The 20302-nt window shown below is 35.8% G+C and overlaps 1 protein-coding gene and 2 pseudogenes across 1 annotated transcript; 1 reads left to right on the top strand and 2 right to left on the bottom strand.

Annotated features, from left to right (window-relative positions):
- Positions 1–2052: 2052 nt before the first annotated feature.
- On the bottom strand, positions 2053–5108 carry LOC137814059 (putative disease resistance protein RGA1). The gene has a single exon (XM_068616592.2). It carries the CDS (start codon positions 4973–4975, stop codon positions 2375–2377), a length of 2601 nt encoding a protein of 866 aa, XP_068472693.1. The 5' UTR covers positions 4976–5108; the 3' UTR covers positions 2053–2374.
- Positions 5109–12495: 7387 nt separating this feature from the next.
- Positions 12496–18881, bottom strand: LOC150029636 (uncharacterized; annotated as a pseudogene).
- Positions 15555–15660, top strand: LOC137816786 (small nucleolar RNA R71; annotated as a pseudogene).
- Positions 18882–20302: the final 1421 nt, after the last annotated feature.

Genomic DNA, 20302 nt, shown 5'->3' with positions numbered 1-20302 from the left:
GCCCGCCCGACTCAGGCCCGATATCGGCCCAGGCCTGCTCGGCTCGAAATCGACCCGGGCAAGCTTGGCTCGACATCAGCTTGAGCTGGCTCGGGTTGACATCGGCCCGGGCCCGCTAAACTCGACATCGGCCTGGGCCCGCTCTGTTCAACATCGGCATGGGCCCACTCGGCTCGAAATCAACATGGGCCCAGACTCGCTCGACTCGACATCGGCCCGAGCCCGGTCGGCTCGACATCGGCCCGAGCCCGGTCGGCTCGAGCCCGCTCGATTCGACATCAGCCCGGGCCCGCTCGCCTCGACATCGGCTCGGGCCCGATCGTCTCCACATCGACTGGGCCCGCTCGCCTCTACATTGATTTGGGTCTGCTCGGCTCGACACTGGCCCGGGCCTGAACGACTCAAAATCGGCCCGAGCCCGCACAACTAGATATCGGCCCGGGCCCGCACAACTAGACATCGGCCCAGGCCCGCACAACTAAACATCGGTCCGGGCCCGCACAACTAGATATCGGCCTCAACCCGCACGACTCAACATCGACCCAAGCTTGAATGACTAGATATCGGCCCTGGCCCGCTCGGATCGACTTCGGCTCGGGCCCGCTCGGCTCGACGTGGACTTGGGTCGACTTTGCTCAACCTGCGCCTAAATTGTCTTGGCTCAACCTGGATCGGGCCAAGTCAAAATCCAACCCAAAATACAATTTGGATAATCCAAAAATGTATCCAATCCATATCCAATTAAATGGCTTGGATTTAAAATCCATATGGAGTTGGATGTGAGATAAATCCATTTAAATTGATCAAAACTAATATGGATTTGGATAATTATGTATTAGATTTTGTAATTTGGATTTTTTCCAATGCTATTATTTATATTGGTTGTTCGTCAATTCCAGTTGCAAAATTTCTATATAAAAATTTGTCACTAGTATTTGATATGCGTATCTACATATCTATCTATATCTATAAATGGATATAAATAGATAGGATCAAACTCAATTTATTTATCATTACATACAATTCAATTAAGATATTATATATAAGGACGATTTTTTATCTCAACTTAAATACCTTGACTTTTAAGACCTGCTAACTGATATTTACTTTCATGCCGCTACTTGAGCCATGCATTAAGCAGGAAGCCTGGAACAGTTGCAAGGTACACCCTTCAAGATTCAGATAGTCAATCAACAGTGGTCCATAAAATTGCATCAAAATTTATCACTGACTAATAATCACACTTTTAAGAATCCTTAATTACCATTTTAGGAAGGAATACTCAGCATATAATACTGAAGTGTTTCAGGTAAAAACTGAGATGTTTACTGTTGAAGTGGCAAGGACACTCAGCTATTATTACCAAATTGGAGTCTATTTAGTAATCCTCAGTAAATTATTAAATCATCAGATAAATCTAATTTTCACAATGTTCTAGTTGATATGGCAAAAGTATTTAATAAGAAACAAGTTTTAAAACGCCAAAAATGATATTCATTTAGTACCAAATCAAACTTCTCAATAGCAAAATTCTGTTTTGTATGAATTGAATTATACTTGAGTGACAAGTGAATGTTTCTATTCATGTATAACTATATGTTCTGGCTATTCGAAACTTCATTCATAAAATATTTGTTTCTGACTGTAAAACATTTAAGCTCTAACAGGGTTGATAATCCAGGGGATGAAATCAATTAGATACCATTATAAAAAAAATGTTTTCATATGTGAAAAAAAAGAGACATGAGTGTCATGGGAAGTACATAACATATATAACTACTCCTGCTCATGCTTTTCTCCATTGCCTTCAGCTTTGTACTTGGTTTTTGCAATTACAAAATGCTAGAGAAGCATACATAAGTAATTTGCTCCATTTAATCACATTTATTACCACTAGATTCTAATTTTATATACCCTGTTGGTGGACTGGTAGCCTAAATTTCTCCTTCATATCCCATATTGAGGTTCTAATCCTACATGTAATTTGCAACAGCTGAATATTTCTTAAAAGTATAATTCGATTGTCATCGGCATGTGAATATAAACGAAAGATGGATTATAAAAAGGATAAAATTCACAAGATTAAGAGATTTTGAACAGCTGTCAGGGACTACGAGACTCCCAATTTCCATACAAGAAAAAGGAAAGAGGAACATAGAAGAGATATCATAATTATGGTCTACATCAAGCAATCACCCATAGTGCGATCCATGATGTTCAGTAACAACTATCACCCATAAAACATAAATCAATACACAATTAAAAAAATTGCTTTAGAAAAACAATCTGCATTACAGAAACCAAGAAAAAAAGAAAGGAAAGGCCTTCAACATTTATCAAGGTAGTTGAAACTTTCCACTTCTTCTATTTACTTTTATTCCAGATCTTTTCTTTCAAACATGCTAATCCGTTTGATATGTGACATTTGGTTCCAATGCTCTCCAACTTGCAGAGTGAATTTTCTGAATAATTCAGGACAGTCTATGACTTCCAAACGTTCAAGGGCAGTGAGGCAATTGATGCCATCTGGAAGAGAACGCAACTTCGGGCAATCTGTGATGTCAAGTGCTTTCAGAGAAGTTAGCATTGGCAGCCAATCCGGAAGCACCTCGAGATTGTGGCAGTGTTCTAGTCTCAAGGATAGTAATGTGCTAATAGATCCTTGAAGCCAATGAGGCAATGTCCCTAGCTGTGGCAGTGAAGTAAATAGTATTGTTTTTAACTTTAAGATGAACTTCTGATCTTCAGGACCCTTGGACAATCCCAATTTGTCACAAATCCTAATACACAAAATCTCTAATGCAGGAAAATGCTTACTGTCAAGTGGCAAATACTGTAGTCTCTTACAGCTACTAACATTTAATGCTTTCAGATGAGGAAGTTCTATCCCTGAGAATAAAGACTCCACATTATCACAACATTCAATAGTCAAATACTGAAGACAGCTCAAGTTTGCAATGTCATTCTCTGGCAAAACAGCTTGCTTTGTGGTTATGACAAAATCTCGGAGACTGATCAATTTTCTTAGTCCTTTGGGCAATGCTTCCAGCTCCTGGCATCCACCAAGGTCCAACACTTGCAAACTTTGAAGCTCACAAATAGAATCAGGGAGTCCCCTGATTTTCTTATTATTATAAAGACTGAGATATCTCAAATGTTTTAACTTCCCAATGAAACCAGGCAAAGTTCCAACAGAAGAATAACTTAAATCCAAAATATGCAAGTATTTGTACCTTGAAACCAATGTAAAGAAAGCTTCACTATTGGCACCCACACCATCCTTAGGAAAGAGAATGGTTCTCACACCTACTGATTTTGCACTGAATGATTTGCCATCCAAATCGTTTTCAACAAAAGACAGATGACGAATACTCTCAGGTATACATCGAATGTGGGAATTTACAAGTAGACACTCATCTTTTGCCACAAACAGGGCTAGATCATGCACCACGTCATGTATTTTAAATGTATAAGCTGTCCCACAGCTGACAAAATCTTGAATAAAAGATCTTGACAGTAGTTCATTGAAATACTGATTGGCAACATCTTCTTGTGTCATATTCTTTTTCAGAGACCCAAGGAGTCCGAGTGCACCCCAAAGCGTAGTTACCTCGAAATTGACGAATTCGTAATCCTTTGGATAAAGGGAAAACAAAGCAAAGCATTGCCTCAAATAGGATGGCATAAGATCATAACTTAATTTGAGTGTAGGTAAAATATCCTCTTTTTTCTGTGGCAAATTCCAAATTTCACTGTCTCTCACATATTCCCGCTCATTTGCTTCGAATTTGGAAAATAGTAAACTCCCTATAGTTCTCACTGCCAATGGAACCCCTCTGCATTTTTTCACAATATCTCTGCCAATGTTTATCAAATGAGGATAATTTTCCTCTTCTGCTTCTTTAAATGCCCATTTGACAAACAGAGACGTTGAATCTTCCAAAGAAAGACCTTGTAAAATGTGAGAGGAAACCGTGCCCATCAAAGATGCAATGGAGTGACTGCGTGTAGTCACTAGAATTTTACTTCCAGCAGCAGCACCTACTTGTATTAAATTCCTCAACTCAACCCATTTAACACGGTCTTCATTCCATACATCGTCCAAGATGAGTAAGAATTTTTTACCAGCAAGTTTGTTTCTCAATTGATTTTGCAGTTGCTCCATGTCTAGTATGTTCAAATTCTGTTGGAAATCAGGAGCATGAGCGTGTGAAGCAGAATCGTTAGCAGAATTGATGATTTTAACAATCATTTGCTTAATGTCAAAGTTTTCAGAAACACACACCCACATCTTCAATGGGAAGCACTCGTTTATCCTGTCGTCATTAAACACAAACTTTGCAAGTGTGGTCTTTCCCAAACCTCCCATCCCCACAATGGGGATAACAGAGAGACTTTTATCAATATCAATGCCATTCTTCTGCATCAAAATATGTATGATCTTTCCTTTGTCATGTTCCCTTCCAATCACATCTGAATCATTCACATGGGAGTGTGTCATCTCTATCCGATGCACAACACGTGTGTCAACATCAATTGTTTGAAGCCCAAACTTACGCCTATCAGCTGCAACCTTGTCTAGTCTGTTGGTGATATCTTTAATTTGTTGAGCCATCTTGTAACGAAAAACAAGTGGATTAGAGCTTGAGAAGAAGCGACCTACCTTGGTTTTGGTAGTACCATGAGCTTTGACAACTTGATTTTGCAGTGTTTGGCACTCAAATTCATCCAACAGATCTTGGGCATCGGAGAAGACACGTTTGAGCTGCCTTAGCCATTCCCGCAGCTCATGGTTGTGCTCCTGCTTTTGCTCAGCATCCAACAACACAGCCTTCACTAACGAGAGAGTGTGTGTAAACTCTTGCAGATGGTGGTACAAACCCATCACCCGAGAAGCTTCTTCATACAGCTGAGACGCAAGCTTTGCTATGAGTGAGTCGGCGATGCTGAAGAGAAACGATTCGACCATGGTCATGAACCCAAACACCAGAGATCTGAACAACGCAAAGCTCTTGTCTCAAAGTCAACTTCTGTACACACTGGAATGATTTTATTCTCGTGTCTTCTATTTTGTTTGCCGACCACGTTTTATCATCGTAGATGATCTCAGGATTTTCCTTTATTCTCATAAAATTTGCATATAATAATTGAGGTCTTTTGGCATCGTTTTTAATTTAAAACTAGTCTTATTTTAGTAATTTATGTTTATCTTCAATCTCAATCTTTACTATGTGAAATTTTAATAAATCCCCATGTTATTCTAATTAAGATAAAAAAAAATAAAACAAGTACATCTCTCTCATATGCGCAACACGTATGTCAACATCTTGTTGAAGACCAAACTTATGCCGATCAACTGAAACAAAGAAATACAAGAATCATAATGTCTCAAAGTGTAAACAAGTGATACAATGCATTAAATTACATATCATAATATTCTAAATCAAGTGTTAAATAAGAAGAAAAGATGAACAATGCTGAAAAGCTGAAAAGAGAAAGATTCAAGTCCAAAATCGCCAAAGCTTCACCAGTTGAATTTATGTAGATAAAGAAACTATTTGAAGAATAAATATATATTTAAAGACGCAAAGATTAAATCAAATAGAATGTTTCTATATCTAGTGCTTACTACTTTAAAGGAAGAACAACGTTGCAAATTTCGCTAGTTGAACAAGTTAAGAGGATTAAAGTTTTAATGTTCATATACGAACTATATAAAGAAAGAATTTGAATTAACCACACATTCAAGATGCAGAAGAATCAATCACAGTAAAAGTTACCATATTGTGCGTCTAACGATTATGTAAAGAAAGAACACAAAGCTTCAACAGTCACCTTTTAGAAGACTATATAAAGACCTTGAACATGAAGAACACAACCATTAATGTACATAGAGTAATTCAAAAATGTCATAATCAAGTGATATACAATTGTGAGTTAGAATAGTGCTAATAGAGTTTTCATATGCTATTGAAGAGTGATCAGTGAGTTTAATCATTGTAAATCCTTAACTTTGTAAAGCATACCCTGTGACCTTTATTTGTTCTCTCTATATAGAGTGTTTTCTCAATTCTTTGAGAGGTCTTGATCTTAGGGGGATATTGAGACTATTAACCTAGAGAGGTGTGAGAATACTTGTGTATTCGAAGAGGTGTAAGAATACTTATGTACCTGGAGAGGTGGAGAATACTGTGTGCCTGGAGAGGTTTCAAATGCCTGTGTTTCTGGAGAGGTGTTAAATACCTATGTTAATGAAGGCTCGTAAGAATGTTGTTTTAGGGGATTGGACGTAATCTTAGTTGTTGAGTGAACTAATTAATAAAAACCTATTTTTAATTCTTTATCTATCTAGCTTTTAATTATTAGACGTTGAGCTTGCTTTGCTTTTAAATAACGCGATTTCAGTTCAGACTTCATTCAACCTCTCTTTCTAGAGCTAATTGTCCCTTCATAAGAATACTTGTTTGCCTAAAGAGGTTTTGAATACTCGTGTGCCTAGAGTGGTGTTGAATACTAGTGTTGCATAGAGAGGTGTTGAATACTTATGTTACTGAAGGCTTTTTAAGCGGTTTGCTTAAGGGGATTGAACATAATCCAAGTTGTAGATGATAAGATTATTTAGTGAAATTTCATGCAAAAAAACTAGGCATTTATGACTTTAATTGTTTATTAAGTTATCACCCAACCCTGGTCTGTGAAGAATTGAACTTAGCAATATATTTTTGAATCATGAGATTAATGAAACCATTTGATCCCGATTTTGTGTCATTTTCAAGAAATTAAGGATAGATGAAGCAAAGGACTAGAGGATGAATAAAGAGGCTTTAGAAGATAGAAAACATGACCATGAACATTCAAGAAACCTCGCTCAGGCGAGCCAGTCTCGTCGGCGAGAATTGTCCAAAGATAAAGCTTGTTCTAGTGAAGTCTCTCCCTAGGCTTGCTTAAGCGAGATTCAGCTCGCCTAAGCGAGAATGCTCCAGAGGCAACCTTGTTCCAATGAATTTAAGTTTCTTAGAACAAAATTGATGGAGGGCCATCAAGTCAGCACAACTTTTGGCTAAGAAGATTAAAGAAGATAGACTTGTAGGACATGGAAGCTTTGATGATCCAAATATGTGTTGAAGGTTGATGTTGTGCTGCTTTTGGTTAAGAGCTTAGTCTATGGTGTTTAGAATTCTTGTAAAGATCATTCCTAGTCCTTTGCACAAGCTGGTTCAATATATTTTAAAAGAGAAAAGTGTTTCTTTAAGCAAAGAGAAAAACAACCGATTGAAACCACGATATAATCAGTTGTTTGTCACTTAGCTTGGTTGAATTCAAAACTGCTTTTGACTTGGTTAACTATCTTTCTAACCAATTCAACCGGTTAAAACAATATTTCAACCGGTTGATTGTCACATTTCATAACAGCTTTTCAAAAACTTGTTTGATCTGTTTTCAGTTGGATTAAAACTATTTTGGCTCATGATTGACTGCCTAGAACAACTAGTTTTAAGAGCTATAAATATGGTTTTTCTTTGGATTTCAAAAACGAAAAATATACACAAGAAAGTGAGATTGAAACTATTTTTGAGAAGAGATTCAAATCAAATTTTTGCAAGATTGCTAAGTAGTTGTGCATTGGTTCAAGGTCTGATTTTAGGAGCTCTGTGATTCCTGTAAATCCAGGTGTAATCTGTTCCTTTCTGATTCTTGTAAAAGTTTCTTTTTTTGTAATTGTGATGTGTGTAAACCTGTAATGTCAGAGGGTGTTCTGACTAAGGTTGTGTGAAGGCAAAGAGGGTGAGTGGTGCTTGTAGTATCAAGATCACCTCTTTGTGGTTTTGTGTATTGTAATATGTGATTGATTACTAGTGGAAACCTAGTGGTGGTTCTGGGAACTGGATGTAGGTCAGGATTGAGTGAACCAATATAAATTGGCTGTGTAATCTCTTTCTCTCTCACTCCTTATAAACTGTTTGATTTGATTTTGTTTTTGCTGCTGCCATAAACAACCGGTTAAAACGAAGTTTCAACCGATTGAAATTCTGCAAACAGTTTCAATTACATTGTTTGATTGTCTTCCTTGATTACTTCTTCTGTGATTGTTGTTAAAACTTCAATCCAATCTTTTCGAAAATCTTTTGACAAACAATTCTTTAAGAAACCGCTCTTCACCAGCTCGTCTAGTTGGTGCGCCAAGGCCAAGCAATTACGTATGTAGTGGTCATTCGCCTGGTGGAACTCACACCAAGCGTTCTTGTTGGGCCCCATCCTCCTATCGGTCTTCGCTGGTACCTTCAGTCTTGCCACTATGTTTGGAATAATGATCCACTCCTTGAGCTCCACTCGAAAATTATGCTTTGGGGGTGGGTCCCTTTGTGCGCGAGTCCCGACCTGGGCCCGTTCATAGGGTTTTCCCGCCCCCTTCTTCTCTGTGGTCGCCTCGTGCACCCTCATAGGCTGAGGCCGTGCAACCGCTCGAGGTCGGACAGGACCGACGAGACCATGTTTCTGCGTTACTCGATCATCTGTGGCGATGTGCGCTAACGTTCTACGTCTTATCTCCGTGAATGTCTTCGGATAGAACCTTAGTAGTGATTCACTGAAAGGCCCAAGTAGCATTCCCTTGATAAAGGCATGCACTGTCATGGCCTCATCAGTGGGTTTCAGCCTCACCACTTGGACTCCGAACCTGTTCAGGTTGTCCTTCACAGACTCCCCCTGCTACTGTTTTGACATAAAAAAAAGGTCATAAGAAAGCCGGGTGGGGGCCTTGTTAACAAGGTACTGCTCCTTGAACAGCGTTGCAAACTGGTCAAAGGTGGTGATGTGCCCGTCGGGAAGGCTAACAAACCATTCCAACGTCGCGCCTGACAACGTGCTCATGAGCATCTTGCAGTATACAACGTCAGATCCTCCTATGAGCATCATTTGGGTGTGGAATGTCGTGAGATGGGCCTCTAGGTTAGTTATACCATTCAAAAACCTACAAGTTATTAGTTAAAGCATAATCAATGCTAATTTAACATAAAGTAAATTGAAATATATGTAAAGATACTTACATCATAAAAAATTGAATTATATTTATATTGAGCTCCTGATCCCCAACTACAAATTCTAACAAATCTGACATGTATATGTACATTGGCAGCTCAGTGTTTATTTCAAAAAACGTATCATCCCATAGAACGTCCAGAGGGTCTCAACCAATATGTCTAACAACTATAGCTAAGGAAACTATAGGATCGCCAATCGGAACCTCATGCTTCCTTTTTGGACTTGGTTTCAGATGAGGTTTCTATAAAAAAAGAACATTTGTATTAAATTAGATGTAATATATAAATATAAATTAATATAATAAAATGAAATTATTACTGGAGGTTTTGGCAGAATTCAAATGTCGTGTCTTGGCCAGGCTACGAATGTCTGAAATCCATTGGCCACAGTTGTTACCTCATCTGAAGGTATTCCAACACGAGCATCAAGTACTCGTACTCTTTCAACTGTTACCTTTGCCACATCAGGGGAGAGAGGAACGTTATGTGTTCCTGCCGGTTGACTCCCTTCGTCGGATGACTCTAACAGCTGCTTTGGCCCTTCGATCTTGCCTGAGAATCGTGCCTTCTTGATCAAGAAACCTCTCACCTGCAAAGACAAAGGGGCGCCCTAGCGGCCGTTTTGTTGATTATTTCTCGGCAAGTGTACCGAATCAACTGTAATATAGTACTCTTTAAAGTACGAATGTCGAACCCACAGGGAACAATTCTAATTAAGATGTTCTGTTTTAAAACTCATTAAGTATAGAAAATAATTTTGAGACTTTGTTCATAACCAAATTAAAGATTTCACAAGAACTCAAAGATTTAGGGTTTGATTCAACCAAATACCAAACTAACTTATCAAATATAGAGAAAGATACTTGGGATTGAATTGCGTCTATCTCAATCATCTGTATTTTGAATAATACAATATATAATACTCAAAACTACTTATTCTTGATGCTTAATTTAAAGTCATTCATCTTGATTCCTCACAGATGAAATTCATAAGATAATTTCTTAAACATTGATTCCTCACATATTTAACAAATCATCCAGCTTTAGGAACAAAATTATCATGCAATCAATAACCTGGAATCTATTCCTAGCATTACAAGTTATCAAGCATTTTCGTCTATTTCAGATCCTTAAAGGTACTTTCCAGTTAAATTTAAGAATCAAAATCAAGACTCTATTGATCAGACATAATCAAGCAATAAGCATAAAACGAAAATACCAAGAACAAGTAGAAAAGAGAATTTTATATATATATCACCAAGAATACATTTGATCAAGATAAATTACATTCAATCCCAAGTTAGAAAGAACTTAGCCACTCATGACAGCTCCTCCAATCTTCATTCTTGATCTGGATTGCATAAGAAGGGCTGATCTGAGCAAGTTCTTCTCCTAAGAACAGAGGTTTCTTCTCTTTCTCTCACTAGTCTCTCTCTAAAAAACCCAATCTGTTTTTCACCGCTGGTTTTGAGTTATGTTTCAGAATTTATATAATCAACTTTAGCTCAAGCTAGCCTGTTTTAGCTTGAGCTAGATCTTTCGGTGCATTTTTAGCTTGAGCTAGCGATTCTAGCCTGAGCTAGATCAGTACTGCACCTTTAATCAATTCTGGACAGTTTTAGCTTGAGCTAGCAATTCTAGCTTGGGCTAGAATTGTACTGCACCTTTAATCAACTCTGGACAGTTTTAGCTTGAGCTAAATCTTCTTGTGATCCAATTCAATTTTTACTTCTTTTTTTCTTTCAATGCCAGCTTGAATACATTCTTTCAATGCTTCATATTCATCTGCAATTTACACAAAAATTGAGATTAAATTTCTTCATTTGTTTCTTGGTTCAAAAAATATATAATCAGATTCAATAATTCTCAGATTAGGGTAATTTTCTTACATTAAGCAACAATTAAGTTCCAAAGTGTTCAATTTTCTCAATCATAAAAACTACACATTGGCACTTATCAAATTCCCCCCAACCTAGAATCTTGCTTGTCCTCAAGCAAAGTAATTGAATCCCAAAAAAAATGAGTTCATTCTTCCCCAAAATCCTTAGAAATCAAATTTATAGTTTAATATCAGAACAACTTCATGGAAAGAGCACAAGTTAATTCAACACATAAAGAATCTTCCAAAAATTATGGTGTTTCCTATCAATTCAAACCAAGACAGGATAAGAATGTATTCAATTTCCAAGGTAAACAATTGTTACTCTTCACTGAGAATCAAACTAAGGAATTTCTCTCTTCATTCCTCACTGGTGGGTGTTTTCCCTCTTTTTTTCACTGAATTCCAAGTTAATTTAAGGTTGCCCTTCATTTCCAGTTGATTACAAACACTTTTACAAACATAGATCTTGAGGTCTTTTTCAAGTTGTAATGAGGCTGGGTTACAAAGAAAATTTGGTTTTTTCAGGATAACAAAATGCACACTTAACAAAAGATTAACATATTTGCAATTCAATTTCTAATTGTGTTATCCATTATCCCTTCCATAAGATTCATCAATATTGCTTCTTTTTCTATTTTTGTAATCCCCTTTGCTTTTCTTTTTCTTTTCTTTTTTTCTTTTTTTTTTAGAAAAGAGAATGAGAATTTGGATAATTTTGTCATTCCCCCTTTTTTTTTCTTTTTCTTCTTTTTTTTTTCTTTTTGTTTTTCTTTCATTCTCAAAATCCCAGCAGCCACACCAAACCCAATTCTTTTTAATTATAGAAATTTGAATTGCACCTATGCTCTCCTTTTGTTAGCATACCACAAGGTAGGACAATATATGTATATCAGAAGCTAGGGTGCAATAAAACAAATTTGGCTCAAAAAGGGTTATTTTTCTGCACATTTCATCATATATTGCAAAGGTTAGCTGTTTGGTTCTGAGTTTTCTCACCTCCAACTCTATTAAACATGCCTCATTCATCTCCATATTTGATTTTGTGATGCAAATTGACTAGAAAATTAGGCAACATCAATTAACTCTTCACTAGTGAAAGTATCTCAAATTGTTTAAAGGTTTCACACTCTCACTTGGTTGGCTAATTTCAATTCCTCATTTGTTCTCAGACATTGCTTTCAACTATTTACCTTATTCCAACTTTTACACATTACTATCCTTTCTCAATTTGAGTGATGGTTCCAGCCACACATTCTTTTTTAAATTAAGACCCTGATCAATCCATTTGGTTGTTCTAATTTAGAATTATGGTTTGATTTCTTTTTCCAAAAAAATATACCATCATCTATATACAAGATTTCAAAAAATATGCAAACATCAACCACTATACTAACTTAAGTTTGCCATCAACAAAAGCTAAATTAAGAAATATTAAACTAAACTGTTAAAGTCAACTTACAAAATTAAACTGAAAGTAAAGTTAAACAAAAAGATAAAACCAGTTTTTTGTTCATTGTGCATGATAAGTATCAATCTCCTCTTGTGATTTTGTTCCGCTCTGTGCCAACATCATCATTCTGAACTTGAATGTTCATCATTTGTTGCTGCTCCAGTTGGTTCAGCTGCCATTTCTGGTGTATCTTCAACTCTAGTCCCAACTCCATATGCTCCTGCCTCCCCTGAAAAATTGTGCCTGTCCCCAGGCCAAGATATATAATCATGAAATTCAGTGGGTGTCAACGACGAATTATTTAATACCAGTTGTGGATTTGGTGTGACTCATTTTTCTGCACATGTAAGAATAAGCATTTCTCAAACCAAAGTGTTTTATTTGATTGACATTTTAACAAACACTTGGTAAGCATGATATAGAATGACATTGAATGAGTAATTTTTTGTATTTAATCCATGGAAGACAGTGCTGAACATCAAGACATTGAAATTTCAAAAAGATTGAATCTTTCAATTTAAAAACGAAACTGTGAACTGGAAGCAGAAACATGCATGACTGGGTTTGGTTGAATGGAAATGGCAATGAAAATGATTATGGAGAAGAGTAATTACTTACCTTGATAATGACAATGTAGATGAAATGTTTGTTTGAGAATGATTATGTAGATGGAAGCTTTGAGATTTTTTTAGAACAGAGGGTGCTTCTGAAACTGAGTTAGGGTGCAGGGTTTTCAAAATGTGATTTTTATAAAATGCTGCAGTTTTTTTTTTTTTTTTTTTTTTTTTAGAAATCTCACTAGCTTAGGCTAGAGCTTCTTAGCTCAGGCTAAAATTTGGAAGAGAGCAACAAATTTGTTCTAGCTTAAGCTAGCTCATTTTAGCTCAGGCTAAAATTTGGCAGAGAGCAACATATTTGCTTTAGCTCAAGCTAGCTCATTTTAGCTTAGGCTAAAGTTTGACAGAGAGCAATAGATTTGTTTTAGCTCAAGCTAGCTCATTTTAGCTCAGGCTAAAATTTGGCAGAGAGCAACAGATTTGCTTTAGCTCAAGCTAGCTCATTTTAGCTTAGGCTAAAGTTTGGCAGAGAGCAACAGATTTGTTCTAGCTCAAGCTAGCCCAGTTTAGCTCAAGCTAGCCCAGTTTAGCTCAAGCTAGCCCAGTTTAGCTCAAGCGAAAGTTGTAGAACAATTTTTTTTCTTCTTTTTCTGCATATTTAGCTTAGGCTAAAATTACCCTGCAATGAAATTTTCTTGAAAATTTTCATTTTGTCTTTGCCAAAAGTCTCAAACCTTTCTAAGCTTTCTTCCATCCATTCATTTCACCAAACATTTCAAAACCTACATGACCATTTCACATATCAAACTGGTTTTAAAGACATCAAATATTAAAACATACTACTAAATCAAAACAAAAATTAAAGACACATTTCAAAATAAAACACTGGGTTGCCTCCCAGCAAGCGTTCGTTTAACGTCATATAGCTTGACGCCTGATTAACATCATTGAAGGTTCAACAACAATCACATCCACTCTGAAACACTCTTTCTGATCATTTGAATATTTCATTGCTTCAAAAACATTAAAGCTTACTTCTTCATCTTGAGCACAAACCTTCAATCTTCCTTTGTCTACATCAATTATAACTTTGGCAGTTTTCATGAATGGTCTTCCCAGTATTAAAGGTACTTCAACATCTTCTTCAATATCCATTACAACAAAATCTACTGGGAATAGAAATTTATCTACCTTTACAAATAGATCTTCAACTATTCCATGTGGATATTTGATTGATCTATCAGCCAACTACAAAGTCATTCTTGTTGGTTTCACTTTTACATCTCCAATTTTCTTCAGCATTGATAAAGGCATCAAATTAATACTAGCTCCAAGATCCAATAATGCCTTTCCAACAGTGAGATTTCCTATGGTAACCGGCAAAGTGAAACTCCCAGGATCTCTGGATTTCTGTGGTAATGATTTTTGAATTATAGCACTGCATCCAGCTTCCAATTCAACTATCTCCTGATCATTGATTTTTCTTTTCTTTGTCAATAATTCCTTCATGAATTTAGCATATGTAGGCATTTGCTTTAAAGCTTCAGTAAATGGAATGTTAATTTGCAATATTTTGAGAATATCCATAAATCTTGCAAATTGTCTTTCCTTGCATTTCTTTGTAGGAGCATGTGGATAAGGTACATCTTTTATAGGAACACTCCTCTCTTGTTTTTCACTTTTTTGATTTTTTTTCTATTTTCTCTCCAATATGTACAACATCTTCCTTATTCCTTCTTTCTCCTCCCTCACACTCACTCTGTTCTTTTTCACTCTCTTTATCTTTTAAAACCTCCTCCCCAACAACTAAGTTTTTCCCAATTCCTTTTCCTATAACTATCCCACTTCTGGTAGTGATAGAATTGCAATGCTCCTTGGGATTGGTTTGTGTATTGGCTGAAAATTGACTTCCTTGATTATCAGCTAACTGTTTAGCCAACTGCCCCACCTGTGTTTCTAAATTCCTTATTGATGCTTCAGTATTTTTTTGATTGGATAGAGAGGCTTGCATGAACTTCTCAAAAGTATCTTCCAATTTTGATGTTCTCTCATGAATGGAAGGATAATGTGGTTGTTGTTGATAAGGGACTTGTCTGTTAGATGATTCAGCCTCTTGCTTCCACCCAAATCCTTGATTTGGATTATTCCTCCATCCTTGAGCCATGTTATTTGGATAATTATATGCAAAGCCACCTTGCCTTCCTTGATTATTCATAAATTGAACCTCTTCCTCTGATGGATTTTGGTAAGAGCATTGGCCATTAAGATGATTTCCCCCACAAAAATCACACTTCAAAGCTTGATTCTGCATTGAAGGAGAATTTACTGCATGTAATTGTTGAGGCAGTTTTGACATTTGCTTGGTTAATGCCTCAATTTGCTGAGTCAAAATCTTGTTTTGTGCTAAAATTGCATCTGAAGTACTAAGATCCAGCACCCCTTTCTTTTGCACTGTATATCTATCATGTTGAGCTTAGTAATCTGTTGAGGCTAAGGCATCAATGATTCTTGTAGCTTGTTCTGCATCAACACTCATCATTGTACCTCCTGCTGCAGCATCCAAAATCATTTTAGTATCAGGCCTCAAACCATTGTGGAATATATTCAACTGAGCAATATCCTCAAAGCCATGATTAGGACATTTTCTTAACATCACTTTAAAGCGTTCCCAAGCTTCACAAAATGGTTCATCTGGCCCTTGCCCGAATGTGGAGATATCAGACTTAGCCTTGATATATCGAGAAAGTGGGAAGAATCTGTGTAGGAATTTCTCTTCTACATCATTCCAGCTACTTAAACTTTGGTTTGGATGCGACTTTAACCATTCTTTTGCTTTGCCTACAAGTGAGAAAGGAAATAGACGCAGATAAACAAATTCAATATCATTTTCCTTGAAGCCCATGGTCCCAACCAACTCATAAAATGTGGAAAGATGAGTATAAGGGTCTTCATGATCCATTCCAGTGAATTGATGAGTGCTAATTAAGCTAAGAAAAGCTGGCTTCATTTCTAATGATTTGGTGGCAGGAGGTATGACTATGCTAGAGAAATGCCTTGGTCCTTGCTGCATAGCATAGTCTCCCAATGTCCTTCTAGGTGGATTTTGTCTATTTTCAGCCATTTGGAACTCTGTTTGATTGTGTGAGTTGAGAGTGTTGGAAGATTCTCCCTTTGCTTGTCCTTGCTTCTTCTTTTCTTCTCTCTTCTTGCTCTGATTTCTTCTAGCTGTCTTCTCAATTTCTGGATCAAATTCCAATTGATCTTCAGGAACCTGTCCTCTCAATAACATGTATCTAAGACAACTCAAGCAAGGATTAGCACAGGATAAAAAATAAGATATAAACAAGTGTATATTCACAAAGAAAACGGAATATTCACAATACTCAATGAGTTATACTTCAGAAATTCTCAAAAACAAATTGTTCCCTGGCAACGGCGCTAAAAACTTGTTGATTATTTCTCGGCAAGTGTACCGAATCAACTGTAATATAGTACTTTTTAAAGTACGAATGTCGAACCCACAGGGAACAATTCTAATTAAGATGTTCTGTTTTAAAACTCATTAAGTATAGAAAATAATTTTGAGACTTTGTTCATAACCAAATTAAAGATTTCACAAGAACTCAAAGATTTAGGGTTTGATTCAACCAAATACCAAACTAACTTATCAAATATAGAGAAAGATACTTGGGATTGAATTGCGTCTATCTCAATCATCTGTATTTTGAATAATACAATATATAATACTCAAAACTACTTATTCTTGATGCTTAATTTAAAGTCATTCATCTTGATTCCTCACAGATGAAATTCATAAGATAATTTCTTAAACATTGATTCCTCACATATTTAACAAATCATCCAGCTTTAGGAACAGAATTATCATGCAATCAATAACCTGGAATCTATTCCTAGCATTACAAGTTATCAAGCATTTTCGTCTATTTCAGATCCTTAAAGGTACTTTCCAGTTAAATTTAAGGATCAAAATCAAGACTCTATTGATCAGACATAATCAAGCAATAAGCATAAAACGAAAATACCAAGAACAAGTAGAAAAGAGAATTTTATATATATATCACCAAGAATACATTTGATCAAGATAAATTATATTCAATCCCAAGTTAGAAAGAACTTAGCCACTCATGACAGCTCATCCAATCTTCATTCTTGATCTGGATTGCATAAGAAGGGCTGATCTGAGCAAGTTCTTCTCCTAAGAACAGAGGTTTCTTCTCTTTCTCTCACTAGTCTCTCTCTAAAAAACCCAATCTGTTTTCCACCGCTGGTTTTGAGTTATGTTTCAAAATTTATATAATCAACTTTAGCTCAAGCTAGCCTGTTTTAGCTTGAGCTAGATCTTTCGGTGCATTTTTAGCTTGAGCTAGCGATTCTAGCCTGAGCTAGATCAGTACTGCACCTTTAATCAATTTTAGACAGTGTTAGCTTGAGCTAGCAATTCTAGCTTGGGCTAGTATTGTACTGCACCTTTAATCAACTCTGGACAGTTTGAGCTTGAGCTAAATCTTCTTGTGATCCAATTCAGTTTTTACTTCTTTTTTTCTTTCAATGCCAGCTTGAATACATTCTTTCAATGCTTCATATTCATCTGCAATTTACACAAAAATTGAGATTAAATTTCTTCATTTGTTTCTTGGTTCAAAAAATATATAATCAGATTCAATAATTCTCAGATTAGTGTAATTTTCTTACATTAAGCCACTACAAAAAAATGTGTATAATGCGACGGTTATTTTCGTAAAAACTGGCGTTTTTAACCGCCGCATTATACGTCTGTGGCGGTACCGCGTACCGCCAGAATTCTTGCCGCCACAAAGTTTAATGTGGCGGTCAATTAAGAACCGTTGTAGCAGACGCCATATTATGCATTGTATAAAGTGGCGGTTTTAAGCGTGTAATTGGCGTCAGTTATAAATGTCGTAATTTTAAAACTGGTACACCAATTCTAACGTAAATAGTGGCAGTTTTAACCGCCACTTAATACGATATAATATAAATTTAATTTAATTTTTAATATTTATAATAATTTATTTAATTTCGTTTTATAATTTGATTTCATAATATTATTTAATTTTATATTATAATTAAATTATAAGATAAATTAATTTTATAATAAAATTATACCTCATAATATAAATAAAATTGATAAATATAATAATAAGAAATTATTTTATTCATTCATTAAGATAACAAAGTTTATAATGTCAAACTAATCCAAAAAACAATTAAATTAAATTGTCAAAATGTAAATTTTATTTGAATATATTACAACTAATGTCATAGTCCTAATTCTAATTTGTCTTGTTGTCTCCACTTGATCCAATAATATTCTGGTTCAATGATGAAGTACGACTTTCATCATCCGGTGCCTGAAATTAATTAAAATATGTTTAGAGTTAATTTTCAAATTTTAAAAAATAAATGAAAAGAATATTATATATCCAAGGAGTGTGCATAAATTAAGGAGTGTGCATAAAAGCCCATACCCTCCTGAGATGGCATATTCAGCAGATGATTGTTCACTTATTGAGATGGAAGGTTTAAGGCCGTATTCACTGGTTGCACCAAACTCATTAAGCACTTCTACTGACACATCACCCTCTAGTACTCTTCACAACCTAATTAATTCATTAGTTCATCCATCATAACTTAAGTTAAACAAAGCTTATTCAAATTATATAAACAACAACAATTAGAAAAGAGAGAAAGAAAAAATAACATGTGAAAAATTAATGATTTAAAATAGGAGGAAAGTGAAATGAATGTATAGAGATATTATTAATTACCTGACTCATTTTTGGACACCTCTTTGTTGAGTACCTTATGCTAAATGCAACACAAGTCACCATACAAGTCATTAGTTGCTTGTCATAAATCCCCTCTAAACGTGGATCCACAAGCCCTACAAAACTTCCATCCTCCATTGCCATTGTAATATGCAGACTTGTAATCTTAAAATTGTTTCTTAAATAATAGTTAAACATTCAACGTATTCCTAATTTAAGTAATCATGAAAAAACATTGTTTAAGGCATGGATAGCATACACCGAAAACAACCTATGAAACAGTTCTTACTCCAAAGTTCACTTAAAACAATGATGTGGCATGGATAGTAAAAAAACATGTAGCCATAAACCAAAAAAATTTAGATTCACCTCAAACAAAAATGAACAAAAATAATTGGGCTCTGCTTCACCCTTATTCATCTCCATATACAACACATCAATGGGAAAACTAATTGTATGATACTTATGAAGGTTAATCTTTTGGCAAAGAGATGCAAAGAGGTCATACTTGGGTTGTGGAAGAAATCTTGCAAGAGGTAACAATTTCCTTAGATCAATGTAAAACTTGTCACTAGCTGAATAAGAGGTAGCAACACGTTCTGTTTTGGGATAAGAGAAGCCTGTAGCCGCTGGCAAATCCAAGAATATAATGCTACTTACCTTCAACAGTATAATCAAGCTTGTGTTTATTTGGACAAAAAAATGAAGCTTGCAACAAAGAAAGTTGTAGATGGAATAACTACATAGCAAATGAAATCAGTGTTATAGATTAATATATCTAATTCAGGTAACAGGTAAGTATCTAATTCCAATATCTACATTCATTGCAATAATAGCCACATCCGTATAACAAATTATTTCAGCATGAATCCAAATAACTTACGCAACAATATAATATGAGATGCTCAAGTCTGACATTGAGTAGTAGTATGAGAGTATGTAATGATTATGCAGATTTCTGTTTTGCTTCTAACTTGGAGTCATATTTTAGATCATTGTTGCACACATATGCTATTTAGTCATATTTACATGCCAACTTTTAATTGTATAGGATTTTGTTAAGGTTTGAATAGTTCTTAATCTGTTTTTTTATCTGCATAAACCCATAAATAATTACCAATATCAGTTTATTGGTACTGAGGTAAACCTATTACCAACCAAGCTCTCACATGGCCTGAATTTGGCTAAAGCCTTACACTTACATACATCTCACATACAGGACCAACATATATCATTCCCACACCATTAACCCAGTGCAAGACCAGTGGCCCACGTTGCTGCCTTCAAAATCCTTCCTATTTACTTCCAGTGATTCAAATTTACATTATTCCATAATCTTGTGTGTTGCCCATTACTGCCCCTACCAGTTTCCTACTCCTTTTTATCTTCAATTCCACTATGGTTACCTATAAAACCTCCACCCTCCATGTTCCACTCATCCATATGGCAATAAAATCTATACAAGCACCACTATGTCACCTTCATTCTCGAAACTCTTGTCAAAAGAGTTTAACCTGTAGAAAGCACAAGATTCTGCATAATTGTATTTTCAAATTTTGCATAAA

Source organism: Phaseolus vulgaris, chromosome 1 (genome assembly GCF_051622355.1).
Source record: "Phaseolus vulgaris cultivar YP4 chromosome 1, ASM5162235v1, whole genome shotgun sequence".
Lineage (NCBI taxonomy): Eukaryota > Viridiplantae > Streptophyta > Magnoliopsida > Fabales > Fabaceae > Phaseolus > Phaseolus vulgaris.
Note: the sequence above shows the minus strand (reverse complement) of the source record. Positions and strands in the feature narration are given on the sequence as shown.